General features: G+C 33.5%; 1 protein-coding gene across 1 annotated transcript; it reads right to left on the reverse strand.

The window, feature by feature from the left end:
• Positions 1 to 3,407: 3,407 nt before the first annotated feature.
• LOC7471469 (phytosulfokine receptor 1) lies at positions 3,408 to 7,217 on the reverse strand. Its single transcript, XM_002312471.4, has one exon. It carries the CDS (start codon positions 6,881 to 6,883, stop codon positions 3,806 to 3,808), a length of 3,078 nt encoding a protein of 1,025 aa, XP_002312507.3. The 5' UTR covers positions 6,884 to 7,217; the 3' UTR covers positions 3,408 to 3,805.
• Between the last annotated feature and the right edge of the window lie 12,954 nt (positions 7,218 to 20,171).

Below are 20,171 nucleotides of genomic sequence, written 5' to 3' on the forward strand. Positions count from 1 at the left end.
TTTCGTCATTACTATTGGAAGAACATCATAAGATGAAATGAACAATATTTTGTCAGAGAGACACGGGAGAGGTGAAAACTTTCAAGTTTCTTATGATGATATTGTGACGAAAACAAGTGCTGAACGCAAATCCCCGGCTGTCACACGATAAATTGACCAGATCATCTGGTGGGCAATAAAGCTGTCAGTCAGGCAGGCACTCTATCTTAGCTTATGTAAGATTGAGTGACTCCACTGAAAAATTCCCTGACAAGGCTCAAGATTTTGTCTCGAAAACCCTTTCATCTAGTCTTCCTAATTAGGAAACTTACTAAAGAGAGCAGATTCAAGGGTTTGTACGAGGAGGCTCCTGCTAATTTTTAGAGCATTTTCTTGTCAATGGTCAAATCATCCATGCGTCGTGGTCTCCAAAAGCTTTTGGATATTTTGGCATTGATTTCAGTGATGCCTTTTGTCAACAAAAGCATCAAGTGAGAACATGCCCGATGCTCCTACCTCTCTAAACCAGCTAATGGAGCTTTTTCTTTTCGTTTTTTAGTTTTTTCTGCGCGGGTATATGTCTCATCTCAGGGAGAAGCCCACAATCCCCATGTTAATTTTTCGTATCAGTACAGTGCTTGTAGCCACCAAGAGCCATGGATTTAAATAAAACAGCAAATCCAACCATTGGTGTCGTACCGATGCTAAAACATGGGAATGAGACGAGGATGCATAAAGAGGCTAAACAAAATGCTGGTTTGAGAAAGTCCTGGGTGAAATAATTCATCACGTATTGGGTAGTGATCAAAGATACTTTGCGATGGTGCTTTCGCCACCTGAAAGGACTTAGAGCAACATGTTTTGCTTTCTTTGTGAATGGATCTGGCACCCCCACCTCCAGTAGTGGAAGTAAAAGGCACCCATTTCTTGTCTGGATCCATTTGCTGAAAAAAGGCTTGCGGTGCATCAGATGTTCTTGTTGAACATGATGAATGTGGATCCCATGTCATGGTGGCTCGTTTTCTTACATGTTTTGCATTCTCTACCGGTCACTATCATAATATTAATTGGTGCGCAGATAGCAATGAGATTGATTGCAGGGTTTGTGCTTATCTAGCAGAATTCTTTATGGCCTAAACAAACCAAAAGTTATCTGCACTCACTTGGGATGGCCGAAGGAAACGATCGAGAGAAGAAAGGATAGCATGGCAATCGCCAATTGGCGTCTTTTTTTTTGCCGCCGTGACTTGTGAAGGTACCTTGCAGTGCAGTGGGAGCATTCTTTGGTCTCCATGTTGAGTGAATCGCCAAATGGCCCTTCTTTAGCATTTATATATGTTGAGATTCCTACGCAAGGTGCATGCCATTTTTCATGCCTCTAATTTCCAGAAAAAATCTTGGAGAAATAATTTCACTTTTCTATTTTTGACCCTCCAATTCCATATATATTTAATGCTGAGTTCCCACTGTTTGACAGAAAAAAGAAATGGGAAAAAAAATAGTGCGGGGAAAGAAAAGAATATCGTGTCCTCCCATTTGCCGGAGTTGACCAGCAACTTGCATGACACATGCATGTTCAGACGAAGCTCGAGATCAAATGTTTGGTAAAAAAAGAGAGAGAGGAAACAGTCAAACTTTAGAAAGGGCATAAAAATAGCACACAAGTTGGTCCTTGGTCTTGCCTTAAATGAACGAAGCTAAAATATTTATTCTATAATCATACCTGTGGACCGAGAATTTATATGGTGTGTTGACTTTATAGATTTAGGTAATTTTTGGTGGACACGCTGCAAATACCTTATGTAATCTAAACGACTGATCCACCCCCAAAATCAGTGGATATCCACAGTTCAAAGGGGGATATTCCAGTATAAAATTCGGTTTGATTACCTTTATTTTACTATTTACATACATTAACAGTGATGCTTTCTTGTTTTACAATTCAGTCCCCTTCTTTTTTCCATTTCCCTCCTCTCTTTTTTCTCAATCTCATCCTTTTCATCCTCTAACCTTTTCTTATAGCCATTTAGGTCGCCTTTATACGGCTAAATCGAGTGGATCACATCGAAACAATTCTCACATGATTTAATTTTAAACCCAAGTTAGACAAAGAGTCGGGTCGAGATGTTTTTTTCTTGTCAATTTCACCTCTCTTTTTCTCAATTTTATCCTTAAACTTTTTTATCGGTCAACCGAGTTGTTTTTGGCTGGTTAAATTGATCGGATCATGTCGAGACAACTCCAATATGGTTTAATTTTAAACCAGAACTAGGTAAGAAGTTGGGTCATGAGGGTTTTTTCTGTCCATTTCAAAAAAAAATTCAATTTCATTTTTTTTTTTACCGGCCAACAAAGTTGTCTTTAAACCAAGCAAGTTGAATAAATCACGTCGGGCTAACTTTAATAAAGTTTAATTTTAAACTCAAGTTAGGTAAGAAATTACATTGAAAAATTTCAAAATTAATTCATTAGACCAAGTTTAATAGCAATGTAAAATAGTTATATATGGCTATATATTTTTTTTAATATGTTCAAAAAAAAAATCCTACCCGTATAACTATGTAAACTAGTGATGATCCAAATTATTTGCTATTCCTACAAAGTCCCCTGTTTAAAAACAAGATTCGAAAAGCTAGATTTGATTGTTTTCTTTGGAAAAGAATGATGAAACCATTGACTCTGACTTTGCAACCAAGCTCTAAAATGAACTCTACCCTGTTAAACCACTAATGAATTACAACACCTTAGTTTCTGATACAAGAAACAAGTACTTAATTACTGAAAATACAAGTTTTCAGTATATAAACCCTAACATCATGATATATATTCACAGTTTATTTGATATACTAGAAGGGCAAACGGCAACGTGATTTGTGAAATAGGGAGGCAATAATGACTACTTGTCAACCTTTATTTCCATTAAACTATGGCAGTTCTCTGGCCGAAATTTTGAAGTCAAGAAATCCTTATCAAGCAGCCAACCTTTCAATGTAAAAACCCCAAGCCAAAAGGTCAATAGCATTGAAAGGCAAAAACGCGGTGACATCCAAATGAGGCTGCACGGTACTGAAGCACAAAAAAGAAAGCATTGTATGGATCAGAGATGAACAGAATGATTCTTTAGCGTTCACATGGAAGCTAATGAAGTTCACCAAACTCTTGGAATTTGCAATCAGTATATGTTCTTTAAGTTTTTGACTTTACTCTTTTCAAAGAACTACAACACTCGCGTTTTTTTTATACACAATTTTCTTCCTGGATTTTATAGTAAGGTTCTGGCCTTTTCAAGGGAATAGACCAGTCCTCTTTGCAGCTAAAACTGGCTTATTAGTGTCCTTCTAGGGTGGCTAAACAAAAAGGGGAGCTAAATAACGTCATCTAACACAGAATAATTTTAACCAAAAAGGCCCAGAATTTCATCGTGCAACTGATAAACATGGTTAACCATGATGATTTGCATAGATAGACATGATAAGTGAACAAACTCATTCTACATCAGTGATGAACCACCATCACAAAGAAAATGTGGCAGAAACTTTATTTTGTGCACGTCTGAGAATTAACAATTTTCTCTACAAAGAACTGAATTCCAACGCAAAGACTTCCAATATAGCTATTTTTCCTTGCCTTTGTTAGATTCCTACCTCTCCTCCACCCTGAATAGCAGCAAACTGTGAGAACCCAAGTATGTGGTTAATATTTACAGCAGGATCATCAACTCATACAAAAAACACCAATGTGATGGGTTGTGATGGATTTTCTATTTTGTGTACAAGGAATATATCTAGCTGTACAAGCCAGAGTCTCGATCAAATAGATAGGAAAGCTAGGTGTTGGTGTCGATGTTGTCAAGCCAAGAAACTAACTGCTCTGTTGAAGGCCTTAGCTTTGGGTATTCGCTCAAGCAAAGGCGTGCAATCTCGAGAACTCGTTGTAACTCCTTATCATTCTGCTTGTCATAAATGAATGGATCAAATACCTCGCTTTCTCTATTTTCCTTCTTCATCTGAATCACCCAAGAGATCAAATCCCGTGATCCTTTTGGTTTGCACATATCCATGGGCCTTTTCCCGGTAAGAAGCTCCAAAAGAACAACCCCAAAACTATACACATCCCCCATGTAAGTAGCCACTGCAGCCTGGCCATATTCAGGAGGAATGTAGCCTAATGTCCCCACAAGATCAGTTGTGACATGGGTATCATAAGGTAATATGAGCCTAGCAAGACCAAAATCAGCTAAATGAGCTACAAAATTCTCGTCTAAAAGGATGTTACTGGACTTTATATCCCGGTGAACGATATGTGGCTCGCATGCTTGATGCAAATATGCAAGCCCCCTTGCAGCCCCTTGAGCAATTTGGAGCCTTGTATCCCAATCAAGTGAGGATGGCCCGTCGAGTTTTTCATGCAACCAATAATCCAAACTGCTGTTTTCCATGTAAGAGTATATTAAGAGTTTGTCATTTTTTAACATGCAAAAGCCTTGGAGATGCACAAGATTTGGATGCTGAGCTCTTGACAGGGCTTCAACTTCAGCACGGAATTCCCTGTCCATTTGACCAGAGTCACCAGAGAGACGTTTAATCGCAAGCTTCCTACCATCAGGGAGGGTAGCTCTGTAAACTAGACCAAAACCCCCACAGCCAATGATATTCGCCTGGTCAAAATTGTTGGTGAACTTCAAAAGGTCCTCCAAGGAGAGATCTTTATAGCTCTCCTTATTTTGAAGCAGAACCACTAACCTTGATCCGAATTCTTCTAATTCTTTGTCATTTGTGTCAGCATCCACCTTTTCAGGATCAACCTCGCCTCGGTTATGTGCTCGCAGCACAATCATGATCATGAGGGTAAGAAGGAAAGCTGTACCAAAAACAATCCCAACAGCCATTCCAGTGATAGCAACTTTGTTTCTTCCTGATTTTCCGGATGCTTCAGGTGGAACCTGATCGGATCTTGGGCAAGGAGGAGTACCATGGTCGCCACAAAGATGATTCCCTTCAAAGCTTGAGTTTGGGAAGGTCATAAACTGACTTCCAGTAGGGATCTTCCCATGGAGCTGATTGTATGCAACACTGAACTTCGACAGAAAACTGAGATTTACCAAGGACCAGGGTATGGTCCCAGAAAGATTGTTATGGGACAAATCCAAAGTCTCCAAGCTGGTCATCCCTGATAACTCACTTGGTATAGGTCCGGATAAATTGTTAGAACTCAACGCAAAAATATGGAGTTTTTTCAAATTACCGAATTCTGGCCAAATTTGTCCAGTGAGGAAGTTGTCACTGAGCGCCAAAGTAGATGGAAAGCTCCAGACCTGATTATACTGCAACCCCCTCCCACTTTCATTCCTTGTCAGGAAAAATGGGAAATCCGGTGAAGGCTCCTCGATTGAGATACTCCTGTTGATGAGGCTTGGCAATTCAGTCAAGTTCTTTGGAATCTCGCCAGTGAATGAATTGTTTGATAAGTCCAAGTAAAAGAGATTTACAAAACCACCAAACCAGGAAGGAATAGACCCAGTTAAGCGGTTCCATGACAAATCCACCAACTGCAATTTGGAGCTGCCGATCAACCATTGGGGTATTGACCCTGTGAGTTTACAATTAGCCATAACAAGAACCTTCAAGTTCTCAAAGTGAAGCACAGGATTATCGGGCAATTCTTCACCATGGAAGTTCAAGGTGAGGACCAAGGTCGTTAAATTCTTGCATTGCTGAAGGATTTGAAGGGCAGATGAAAGATTGGCAATGCTGCAATTTGAGAAGGAAAGGAAGGAGAGGCCTTCAAAATGCTGGAAGCTTTCTGGGATTTGTCCAGTAAACTTGTTCCGGGCAAGATTAATATTCTTCAAATTCTTACAAGAAGGAAGATTATCAGGCACGGGCCCACTAAAATTATTAGTAGCTAAATCAAGAGATGACAAATTAGTCAAGGCAGAACAATTCAGATCAATAATGCCTCCAAATGAATTGTTCCTCAAATTAAGCAAATTGAGAGATGGAGAATTTGCCAAGGAGTGGGGTATGGTGCCAACAAAATCATTAGAATGGCCTAGGAAAAAATTGAACTTTGATAAGCTATGAAAAACATCTGGAATTGTACCTGAAAAACTATTGGAGGAAATGTCTAAACGTTCAAGGCTACGGAGTTTACCAATACCAGTACTCAAATTCCCAGAAAGCTTGTTATCTTGGAGACCCAAAAGCTTCAATTTCTGAAGCTGAAAGATATCCTCACTTATACCACCAGTGAGGTTATTCATGCCAAGACAAAGGTGCTCCAAGTTAGTGCAATTCCCTAATCCAGGTGAAAGAATACCAGAGAAGTAGTTGACTGCCAAAACAAGAGCCTGGATTCCAGAAGAGTTTTGGCAGATATGGGTAGGAAGCGAGCCATTTAGAAAATTTGAGGACATGTCAAGGAAAATGATCGAGGGAAGATTGATACTTTGTGGGATTGAGCCAGTGAAGTCATTGGAACTCAAGTCTAGAACCTCTAGTTTTGGCAAATGGAACAGCGAGAAAGGAAGTGAATCTTTGAGGAAATTGTGGGAGAGATTGAGGGTTCTAAGCTGATCCAAGCTGCCTATTGATTCCACAAGTTCGCCAGTCAGTCTTCGCTTTGGGAGCTCTAACTTTGTCACTCTACCAGAATCGACAGAATCATTTACTAGACCAAGGGAAGAGGAAGAGTTGCAAGTGATGCCTAACCAGTTGCAGCAATCAGGAGATGATGAATTGGTAGCACCCCAACCTTGAATGGGTAACTGCAAGCCTCTCATGAAATCCTGCAATGCCTTCAAGTCATCCTGGTTGCATGTTAGGTTCTGTGATTGCAGGACCTGAGCTCGAAACATTAAGAATCCAAGAACAAGAAAGAGAACCCATAAATCTTGGACCCCCATAGCAGTTAAGGAGAGAGAAGAAAGTTGCACAGAGATGGAAGACAGATTGAAGAGAGCGAGATAAGGTGTGAATGATGATACTAAGAGCCAGTGTAGCCATTGAAAGAAATGAAGATGAGTGAAGCACCCATTTTTTTATGAAGAAGAAAGGAGCAGATAGAGAGAAGGGAGGCGAAGATGGGTTTGTTTGTTTGGTATATCTATTGAGGAAACCTTTAAGAGAAAGAAAGGAAAGGTAGAGCTGTCAGATGGAGAAATGAGGGATGGTGGGCTTTTGACTTCATCATACAAACACAAATGCGGGCGTCTCTCTCCTTCTCTTGTCCAGTTGTTGCATACCTTTTTTATTTTTTTTTAACCCGGGGTGTCCGGGCCAGCTTACGCACACTATAACTAATCCCCGGATCCATTGAACACCCTACAAGCCCAACAGATAGATAAGACACCACAGGAGTGACAGGCTTACACGCTAGGACTCGAACTCAGATGACAGAGACAAGGAAACGCTGTGCTACAAGCCCTGCTGCCCAGTTGTTGCATACTTGCATTTATTTTATGTAGAGAGAGAGAGAGAGAGAGAGAGAGAGATTTATTACAAGTCTCTCCTTTGCTAGTGGAGAGAGAAACTTAGGTGGATTGAGCCGTTGGGTTGGGACATGGGAGGGAGAGAGCGACCTTCTGGATCAGTACATGATTTGATGTTTCACATTTATTATTATTATTATTATTATTACTACGATGATGGAATGAGAAAAAAATATTATTTTTTTATATATAATTATGAGTATTCAGCCTAACTTATATATATTTTTATTAATTTTTTTAAATTTTAAAATTAACAACTATATAAATTTTTAATAATTATAAAATTTATAATACTTAAATTAATAATTTTTAAAAAATAAATCTAATATCTAACTAGTTAAATTATATCTTTTAAAATTTAGTAAAAATATATTTATTATTAGTAGTAGGAGGAGGTTTTTGAGGATTTCGTATATTCAACGACGCTGAAGGTGATCGATCTTAAATCACAGTCATGCATATTGCAAGATATTCTAATTCTATTATACTTTATGGTGAAGTCAAGACGGTGTATATGTACTAATATAATCTATTAATTAATTAATTAATTGTATGAGACTATATCTTTCCTATGAAGATCACAATTTGCACACGAGACTGCCCATCTTAACTAAAGTCCACGAGTATTTATTTTAAGTATTTTTTTATTTAAAAATAAATTAAAATATTATTTTATTTATTTTTAAAATATTATTTTTTTATCAATACATGAAAACAATATAAAAAAAATATTTTTAAACATGAAAAATTAAATTAAAGTTTTTATAGAATATTATTGGAATGCAATTACAAATAAACCTCCTTGAAGTGTTCCACGGTCAAAGAAAAATTGTAGGTGCAAGTGGCCATATCAGAATAAAAGCTTCATACATTTTGAATTCTTTAATACCAATAATAGATTTCAAGGAGTTTGTTGCTAGGGAGGTATCCATGTTCCTTGATTTGTTTTGAGTTTAGATCTTGATAGCAACATTTAGGATTCGTTTCGAGAATATTTTTTATTGTCAAACAAAAAAATATTAAAAAAAATGAATAATATTATTTACACAAATTACATCATATGTTTGGTAGTGTGATAGCGGTTGCTTTTCAAATAACTTTTCGTGTCGAAATGCATGTTAATGATTTTTTTTATTTTTTAAAAATTATTTTTGACATCAGTATATCAAAACGATCTAAAACATACAAACCATATTAAATTTTAACAAAAAAAAATTAAAATTTTTTGGAAACGTAATTTGCACCGCATTTCCAAACAGTTTTTAAATAACGTGGTAATTTCTTGACAAGTTTAAAAATATCTTTGGATAATTTTTTATTTATACTGTATTTTTTTAAATCAAGTCTCATATAGATTACCCTCTTGATAATACATTTATTTACATATCAAATTGGAATAATGTTTTGACAATACTTTAAATTATATAAGATAATGGTTGTCGTAGTATAAATCTTATTTAATGCTGGGACGACTGGCTGTAGACGATGGAATTGAATACGTGGATAGATCGAGGTGGAAGTCAAAGGGTAGGTGGCAACATGTGCACGAAAGTCTTCCACGCGACGCCAGGGTGGACATTATTATTATTGTTATTCAACAAACAACGCAGGTAGGGAATTAGCCTTCTCTTCTTCTTCTTCTTTTTTAGCATTTTTTTGAGAATTTTAAATGTGTTTGTGAGAATACGATGACATCGATCTACGAAGGAATGAGAGGGCTGACAGAGAAATGAGATATGAGCGAAAATGACTTTTTTTGCTAGTTATTTAGGAGTAAAGGACTAAATTGAGACTTAAGAGAATATAAGGGTAGTGGCAGGAAACCTAAACTACGGGGATAGAAATAGAAATTCATGAATTTATAGGACCGAAAATATAATTTATCCATGGAAATTTTACCTTCTAGCATTTAGCTGATGCAACGAATGTTTAAATTCCCTTTCTTTATACTGGATGTACTCTTCGGCCCATTTTTTATACTAGTTGGTATTAAACATTTTTAAACGACGTTATATTTTTTTTTATTATTAATATAAATGTTTGGTATCTTAACTAATTTTACAGGTTCTAAAATTAACGACTATATAAGCATCCAGTGATCATCATATTAACAACCACATGGCTCGAATCTGAGACCCTAAAGGAAACAAACTTCTTGATTTCAAGCTTTTATTACTGGATCACCTACTAGATGATTAAAAATGCACCACTTTGATATATTGCATCGATGATAATTTTTCTCTGTATTAATTGTAAGATTTAAACTTGAAAAGTCAATAAAAACAATAAATCTCCTCGACCAATCAATAGTTTTAAAATTAACAATTGTTTGTATGTATAGATTTTTAAATTTAAAAATAATAAGTCCCCTTAACCTTATTTAAACCAGTAACATTAACTTTTCATGATATATCTTAAAAAATCATTAGATTAAAATTAACGAATCACTGAAATAATTTATTAGATGTATTTGAAAAACTGATATTTTTTAAAATATTTTTTTATTTAGAAATGTATCAAAATAATATTTTTTTTTATTTTTAAAAAATTATTTTTATATTAGTACATTAAAACAATATAAAAACATTAAAAAATAATTTTAAATTAAAATTTACCCAAGCCCGTTCGGACATAACAATACCCGACGGGGGAAGTTCCTCGATTAAAACTTCAGCCACTTAAGATTTGTGATTGTTTTCTAACAATATTTAAACTAGTAACATTAACCTTTCGTGGTAGGTATACCTGACAGACATTAGTCATATATTTAAAAAGAACAAAAAAACGATTTGATTTTCCGAGAAATCTTATCGCTTCCTCGTGGCCTTGTAATTCATGGTCTATCTTCCACCACGGGCCGAATACAGTGTGAGAATGGATATAAAAAGAAGAAAAATCAATCTGAGATGAACGTAAAGTCTTTCTGGTTTTTTTTATTATGAAGATCTAGGAAGCATCTTCTTCTTGAAGTCGGTCCCGATTGTGGTTGATCTAGGAAGGCAGTCCCGATTCCCTCTACAAATTAAAGTCTCGGTCGTATTAAACAAGCAGGTCTGAGCTTAATGTATATATAATTGTATCGAATAATTTAGCAATACGCCGAAAAGTTGAGTGAAGTTCGGTAATGACGTCTAGCAGTCAAATGGAGACCGTAAGCCCATAAGCATCAGAATATCCTGTACGAGCTTCGAATACAAGCCTGCCCGCGGATCTTGTGGGCAACGAATGCCGGGAAACTGGATTTGCTGAACTTGTCCAGAGTAATCACGATGTGTATTTGGTTTAATGTTCGGGCTGTGGGCTAGGGCTCAACTCACGGTAAAAAATATAAAAACCGATGTGATTTTGGTAAAAAACTGGTGTGATATAAGACTCGAGTCCAGTAAGATTCTGGATTGATACATCAGTGGGTTAACCCATCAAGGTTTTATAACTTTGCCTGTGGTCAGAACCTGGTAAATTCCAGGTCCTTCAATAACAAATAATACGGCGAAAATAGATGCACGTCTAGATGGGACTCTCCTGCATATGACTATTCTATAAATTTGCTCTGTTAGCCCCGTTTGTTTGCTGGAAAATAGTTTTTTTTTTGGAAAGTGAATTCCAGAAAAGTAAATTCCGAGAAAGTATTTTCTGATGTTTGGTAGTGTAATGGAAAATAAGTAGGAAAACACTTTCCAGTGTTTGGTTATGTCATGGAAAATGAGCTGGAAAATAACTTATTAATGTTTTATTTTTCTCAAGTTTATTAAAATAATGAGGAACAAATCTTACAAATTAAAAAGTTGAATGATAATGAAATTGAAAAAAAATATAATTTCATAAATTATCTCAAATAAAATAAATAATAATCAAAATAATAGAGATCAAATCTAAAAAATTAAAAAAAATAAAGGTGAATAAATTAAAATAATAATAATTAACATTTCATAAATTATTTCAAATAAAATAAGTAACAATAAAAAAAATGAGGACCAAATTTGATAGATAAAAAATTTCAATAAAAAAATAATAAGAAAAAAACAAATAACAATTATAAAAATAAGGACCAAAATTAATATAAAAATTAATTTTTAAGAGATGGAATTGAAAAATAAATATTCAAAACAAATTATATATAGCAATCAAAAGTTTGAGGATCAAATTTGATATAATCAGCAAATAATGACATTTTTAAATTTTTCATAACTTCCGGAAAGTGTTTTCCGCCCAAATTTTTCAGGAAAACACTTTCCTGAAAACTAAGCCAAATTTTCCTTTGACTGGAAAGTGTTTTCCGTTGACCAACTTTTCTAATGGCAAACAAACATAGGAAAGTTTGGAAAGTGGTTTCCCGGAAACCACTTTCCGGAAAACAAACACAGTCAAAAGGGAAAATATTTTCCTGAAAACCAAACCAAATTTTTCTTTGACTGGAAAGTGTTTTCTGTTGACCGGAAAATATTTCCGTTGACCGGAAAGTGTTTTTCATTGATCAACTTTTCTAATGGCAAACAAATACAGGAAAGTTTGAAAAATGATTTCATAAAAAGTGAATTTCGAGAAACAACGTAACTTTAGTATAGTTGGAGTTGGATTGGGTAAGACCACAGCTGTTCAAACGGTCTTCAAAATAAAATAAAAATAAAAATAAATTTGGAGCTGGATTTGCGTGCTCAAACATTTGATGAAGGTAGTGTTTATTTTGCGGTGTCATCTCGTTATTTAAAAAATAATAATTGTTTTTGCTTTAAATCTTTTTTATAAAAAAAAATAAAAATATATATAATTTTGATATCATCCGCCTCACTAGCAGACTTAGGTTGCTTCCTCCGGAGAAACAAATAATACTCAGGAAAATGATTGTGATGGATGACGTGTGGAGCCCGTGTTCAATCAACGGATAAAAACTCATGAAGATTTCATGTTTGAGTTTCGACACTGTCTCTGGATCCATGTGATTAGTTCTATCCAAGACCGTCAACGTCAGGTGCTTTCAACCGCTACTTCAAAATCTTTAGATGTCCGTTGTCTCGTAACCTGTCGTGATATATCATGATCCATGTAAAAGAAATCATGTCTGATTTGATTGATGGATAACGTAAAATTAAAAAAAAAAAAACTAAAAATAAGTACAAAAACAAGGAAAAATAAAATCACCAAAGCATAGCATCTTCTTCCTCCTCGCCATCACCACCTGCAAACTAACTAACAACTGTTCCAATCAAACTATTAGCTATTCGAAAACCTAGAAAACAAAGAGTGACCAAGGAAACAAACACCAAGAATAGCAGTTGTTGCCTCTCTCAAGCCACATCAACAAAAATCTTTGACGTGAACCAGTAGCGTTGAAAATCATGGCATTGACTCCTTTATGAGTTCTCCAGGCAAAATCAAGTGCACAAACACAAAAGACTCTTGGTCAAACCAAATCAAGGAAAAATTTCCAACTGACATCCCACCCCAAGATCCATCATCACTACCAGGAATACTTTCAAGACAAGAAAGAAGGTTTGTGTCGTGGGATCCAGAAATTGATTTCTCTTTTGAAATTTGTTTTCACTTCACGATTGTGAAATCTGTTTTTGCCTTGTTATCTGGGATTAGGAAAGGTTGGTTGGTGAGGTTCCATGTGTGGGTGTGGTAGAAATTGGTGTTTGAAAGATGGTGGCGTCAGCTGCAACAAGAAGATGGTGTGATGCAAAAGACATTGAAGAATCAATTTGGTGATTTAAGGATTTGTGAAATTGGAAAGAAGTTGTGTTTTTTGGGCGGGTTCATGGTTGACTTGGATAAGATTCAAAGTTTCGGTTTCCAGTTTTTTCGTTTTCCTTCCTTTCAGTTTTGTTTGTCAGAGCAAAATTTAATTTTATGTTGTCGCATAACAAACATGAATGATAAAACTTTGGTGTTTGGAAGTGCGGTCCGGTGTTTTTTTTTAATTTTGATTTTTTTTATTTTAAATTATTTTTTTATAATTTTAAATAATTTTGATATGTTAATATTATAAATAAATATAAATAAAAATTCAAATAAAAAAATTTAAAAATATAATTTTTCCCACACTCGCATTCAAATTCTTAATTCAACACATTTATAAAGTTAAGAAACTTATTTGAATAAAATTAAATATTAAAATCCGGGCATGTAACGTAGCATAAACCTATCAAATTTATGTTTAGTCGAATCATGATTTTAGGTCTATGCTACAATTTTTAACTGTAGCCATTCTAAGTAAAAAAAAAAACCCGTGTCTTTTTGTAAATGCACGGAGAAGAACTCCTAGTGGCCGTTATTTACGGATTGACATATATTTTATGTATTTATGTTTTTGTATAATATTCAATTATTTAACATGCCGTTCTATTTTTTTTTATACAAGTTGATATAATTATATATTTCATTATGAGAATTTTCTCGAGCTATATAGAAATATAATTTTATTTTATTTTTAAATAAGTTCTTTATTTTTTAAAATTTTAATAGTTGAATAATTTCGAAACTTTCTATATATTTTTAAGATAATTTGAGCAATCTTGAGTACTGTTTCTCTTGAAATATGCAATGACTTAGTCAAATATCTTTTAAGAGAAGCTTTGAGGAATCCAAGGTTAATTATTCATTATTTTCGCTTTGTATTAACATATTGAAAATTTTCATGTTAGTATATGTAGATGACATCATCGTCACTGGATCAATCCATTCTGCCATCATATCTTTTATTGACAGCTTGAAAGACCAATTCCATATTCAAGATCTTGGACAGTTAAGTTATTTTCTTGGAGTTAAAGCCCAGCGTAACAATGAAGGCCTTCATCTTAGGCAAGCAAAATACATCTCAAATCTTCTTGACAGCACCAAAATGCAAAGAGCAAAGCCACTCACATGTCCAACGACTTCAGGAATGAAGTTATCTTTGTATGATGGCACACTTTTACCAGACCCCACTGAATACAGGCGTGTGATGGATGCATTGCAATATTGCACCATTTCACGTCCTGATATTTCCCATGCAATAAATCAGTTATGTCAATTCATGCATAATCTAGAAGATATAATTGGATGGCAGTCAAAAGGGTTCTTCGATATTTAAAAGGTACGGTGGATTATGGACTTTATTATGCCCCCTCTACATTTGACATTCATGTTTTTTGTGACTCGGATTGGGCTGGTAACCCGGATGATAGAAGAAGCACAAGTGGATTCAGTATTTTTCTCGAGAAAAATTTAATATCATGGTGTGCCAAGAAACAAGGAGTTGTTTCATGTTCAAGCACATAAGCAGAATATCGAAGCATGGCTTTAGCCATTGCCGAAGCTTACTGGATAAGAATGCTAATAAAGGACTTCCAACTATATCTTTACTCACCTCCAATTATTTGGCGTGACAACATCGGAGCACTGGCATTAGCCTCAAATCCTGTTTTTCATACTAGAACCAAACACGTGAAAATTGATTATCATTTCATGTGAGAAAAGATAGTTAATAAAGATATTTTAGTTAAGCATTTCTCCATGAAAGACCAGTTAGCTGACATATTTACCAAGGGACTAACAGCAACTCGATTTTAATTTTTGAGGTCCAAACTCATAGTTCGTCAACTTCCCATCAGTTTGCAGGAGGGTGTTAAGAGTATGCAATGACCCAGTCAAATATCTGTTAAGAGAATCAAGGGAGAAGTTGAAGAAATCAGATCAGGATGCCAACTGTACAGCAAACAAATTACCTCCAGATTTTTCTCACTCTGTTGTGATTAAAACAACAGACTAATGTTAGCTGTAAATCCTTTATTTGTACTCCTTGATTTTCTATAATTGGTTACATGTAATACTTTATAAATACGTTGAATAAAAAGTAAATGGTAAGCAAGCCAACAAGTTCAAATTCCCTCGGTCTTTTTTATTTTCTTTGTTTATTTTTATTTTACAGTTTCTATTACATTTTTACATAACTCGAAGAAATTTCTGAGATGTAAAATATAATTTAACTTACTTGGATGAAAAAAATTAATAAAATAATACATTAAAGAATCTGATAATATTTTATAAGAACATGCCAAATGTGATTAAAAATATAAAAATATTTTTAAATATAAATATAACCCAAGAAAATTTCTTAAATATAAGATATAATTATATCAATCTAGATTAAAAAAATTACAGAAAAATGTATCAAATAACTTGATAGTACTTTATAAGAACATGGTAGAGGTGATTAAAAATATATTGGAAATTTGTTCGAACATGGAATAGATGGCGTTAAAATTAAAATTATCACATTCTCTTTGTAAAAAACCCAAGTCCAAGTACAAGTCCAAAACCAATGCCCTTGATGCCGATATCTGGGTCCTAAAAAGTAACCTAAAAATAAATCATAGAGCCCAAAGAAAAAGCCCAGTCCTCTGATTAAAAGCCCAGTCTTCATAAGCCATAGAATTTAAATGACACGTCGTCCATCTGGTTCTAAATTCGAAGTTTGCTCGATTTCCTCCATTTTCGGCACCAACCTTCCGTGTCCAGACATACAATTACACTAGCATATTAGTTAGTGATTCACAGCAGGTTAGTATTAATTTTTAAAAAATATAAAAAAATATTAAGAATATAAAAAATATTTTAATAATATTATTAAATCTAATCACATAAATTAATTTTTAAATCTCCACTTAATTCTTTTTTAGATCCGAGGAACGTGAGTCTGCTAGCCATACCCGATCTAGGAGTCAGAGGTCTGACAATTATGTCAGATCTACCCTTCTTTTATTTGAAAATATAGAAATACACTTATAATTGTTATGAAAATATATTTATTTTGTATTTTCATCCTTGTCTTTTTAATCAAATATATTTTTATTTTTTCTATATTTCTTTCTTCTATTTTGGGACATTAACCACACGTGTGCTTAAAATTCACTTAATTTTTTTTATTAATCTATAATTTTAGTTAATAAATCATCTATAAAATTGCACAGATTAAGATAGTCAAAAGAACAATAAGTCTTTTACATATATAATATTTTATTTTCCTACAATATAATATATCAATTTAAAAGTTCAAAAGTTTTCTCTTATGATCATATATTTCAAATTTTCATATATATATATATATATTAATAGTTATAATGTAAAACAAACTCTTATTGTAACAAACTTTGACAATAAGGTCATGAAACAATATCTCAAATTTTAAAAAAATGAACCATTTTAAAAACTGTATAACACTTTGATGAAAACATAAAATTCATATTTTCCTCTATAATGCATACAAAAAATAAAAATTTATTTTCAAAGGTTTGAGATAAATCACTTAGAATTCAATATTTTTTTTCTATTATTTCCTCTTGAATATAACAAATTTATACTGCACAAATAAAAAAAAAATTTGCAATTAATTTCTACTGTATATGAATGAAAAATCTTGCTTGAATAAGGCAGTATTTGTTTTTGCAGTCCAAGCATACATTTGAAAATTTTTAAATTTTTTGACCTAGATACGCAGGTTTGACATGGTATTAGGCCCATGTGTATGGATATAGCAAACTATGTCGGACCCAAGGGGCAACGTGGGCTTGACAGTCATGCCAAACCTAAGATACATAGGAATGGTAAGCATGCTTGATTTGACAAATAACAAATAAAGAGAACAATTATCTGTCTACACGCATCACACCATGTGAAAGAGGACATATATGGGTTTCCAGTTAGACGGCGGATGACCATATTTGGCCACCGAGAAGCGTCATACACACCTTCTTAATAGCGAGGGCGCCACCCACTCGTTGGGGCATGAGAAACATGAGTCCACAACTTTTTGATTTAAAAATAATAAATACATCATGAAAATACTAAAACGCCCTCATGGTCCTCTTAATTACACAAATACTCATTCAAAAGTACAAAAATACCCCTAAAGGCAAAGTTTTTTTTTGTCTTTTCCGAAGTTAAAAACATTATTTGACTGTACTTGAAAATTAAAAAAAAAAAACCTAAATACCCTTATAAAAAAAAGCCAAAGAAAAATTTATCCTCTAGCGAAAAAATGAGAAATTGAAAGTGATATACTATTACAATCTACAGTAAAAGCTATCTTAATCTACAATAATTTTACCATACTATCTAGCTTTTGTTATAATTTATTGAGTTGTGGATGTATCGTGGTTGTTGTGTGTTGTATTTTAATGTTTAATATTTTATTATAAAATAAAAGCAGTGTTTAATAACCTTTTATCATATTTATAAAATAAGTAAAAATGTTTGGTTATTAGATGTATTTTTAACACATTGGATTATTATTAAGGACCGTAATACATTCAAAATATTCTAACAGCTGCATTTCATTTATATCAAATGATATATAACTTATAACCTTATATGCTATATGTGTGTGCATATTTACATGTTTTTTTATTCTAAAATTTTAACAGCCAAATTAGAGAAAAAAATTGAGAGATGTCAAATCTAAAATTTTCTATTTTTACGGCTAAAAACCTAATTTATTGAGGAAGGGTGCGGGAAAAAAAAATTTCATTGCAGGGCCTGTCCTGCCAGCCCCCCTAATTCCGCTCTTGTTAATAGCTACAATTTATTCATATAAACTGATTTATATTTATAATCTTATATATTATATATGTGTATATTTACATATTTATTATTAGAAAAACTATTTAATTTAAAAAAAATCAAGTCACTGACGTAAATAGAAGGTTTTCCAGACTCAAAACGTATCCCAAAAATATCATGATTTCCTGGGATTAGTAATCCGAGTGAGTTGTAACTTGAAAAAAAGAAGCCTGATTTTCCAAGAAAATAAAAAAAGAAATGGTAGTTTTTCTTTGTTAGCAAGTGGTCGTGCAAGTCGGTCAGTCCTCCCTCTAGTTTTTCCATCAAGAACCAGTCTCGAGTCTGGATGCACTCCGGACTGCGTCAAACCTTTGGTAGACAAGGAGATTTAGTGATTTTTGGGATAATGATAGATTTTATTTTTTAAAATATTATCAATTTAAAAATATATTAAGATATTTTTTTATTTTTTAAAATTTATTTTTAATATTAATACATCAGAACAGTCTAGAAATATTAAAAAAATAACTTAAAAAACTCGAGGACAAAAACCCTCTTGCATAAAATCATTATAATCAAACTGGGTAGGTGATATTCCTGTGAAAAAAATCAAACAATCCACCTTTGATGGAGTCATTTGGATCCCAAATCACAAGTGGATAGTGGATACCATTACCATACCATTAACAATTTAGTGATTTACCACGTCACAGCCTTCCAAAACCGTTTGCATCTCGGCGTGGACCGGATCATTGTCAACGAAACCTTGGACGTTGATTAATTCAACGGCGATCGCGGGCGATAAAGCCAAATTACATGGAAGCCCTTTCCTTTCAGTTAGTTATAGCTCAGTCCTTGTAATTTCACAAATCAAATCAATCACTCCCTTTAGTTTCAAAACTATTTATTTAGTCCACCTGTTTCTGAAATTTTGTACAACTTAATCACCGTGCGAGTTTTTCTGTTATGTTTTTGTTTCCAAAATGCCCTCGTTCACTAATCAGATTTTCCATCTTGTAAGATAAAATATCAAATACTAACAAATCAAGGGCACGCTTGCCTTGCTAAAAACATGTTCTCCTGTGAAGCAAGTTATTTTCATTTGTTTGGGTTAATCAAGAAAAATATTTCTCCATAAAATAAAATATTTTTTTTTTATCATAAATGGTGACGGGAAAAGAACTATAAATGTAGTGATGGTGATGGTAATGAAATTGATAATATTTGTGATGATGGTGTTGTGACAACGACTTCAACAATAACAATAATATTAATGATGTCTGCATGGTAATGGTTATTGTGTTAGCAACGATGATAATAATAACGAATTCGGGATTATAATAGTTATTGTGATAGCAAAGATGATAATAATAACAATAAAATAATGATTAAATATTAAAATGATAGTTATGAGATAGTGATGGTTGTTATTGTTGTGTTGAAGGTGTCAGATGATCTAATAAAAATAAATTGATTGTTGTAGTGATAATAAAACAATAGTTGTGATGATGGGGGCTTCCATGGGGTGTGATGTTGGTGGCAATAAATTACTATAAGATGATGGTAAAATAACAATTATACTAGTGACATGATGATGGATTGTGAACTTGTAACCGTGGTTGGTGGTGTTGTTAAAAATTATAAATTAATGATATTATATTGACCTGAAAACTCAGTGACTCAAGATCTAATATAGATCGGGTTTGCAACTAAATCAAAGAAGTTGATCCTACCAGCTTGGTCAAATCAATCCACATGACCTGGTTCAATTTAAATTTAATTGAATTAATTTTTGTTTATAAAAAAAAAACATTTAAAATAATATTATTTTATATTTCATTTTAAAAATAGGTTGACTAGGTAATATTAGGTAATATAAGCCTGTAATATGTGACATTGGAATGAGCGGAGAATATTCATTATCTTTAACCGAGTTAAAATATTTTTCTTTAAATTAAAGCTATAAAGGATTGATTGAAAAATATGTTATATAGATTTAATTTTCAATATATCCTTCATGTTAGAAAACGAAGGAAAATATTTTCTCACAAAACAAACCGGCTCTAAACATGAATGACAAAAAAATCCACCGAAATCCAATCAAACAGGCAATATCTAATATCAACAGGACTCGAAGCCATAAAACTACCATTCTATACCTGCA

This window comes from Populus trichocarpa, chromosome 8 (assembly GCF_000002775.5).
Source record: "Populus trichocarpa isolate Nisqually-1 chromosome 8, P.trichocarpa_v4.1, whole genome shotgun sequence".
Classification (NCBI taxonomy): domain Eukaryota; kingdom Viridiplantae; phylum Streptophyta; class Magnoliopsida; order Malpighiales; family Salicaceae; genus Populus; species Populus trichocarpa.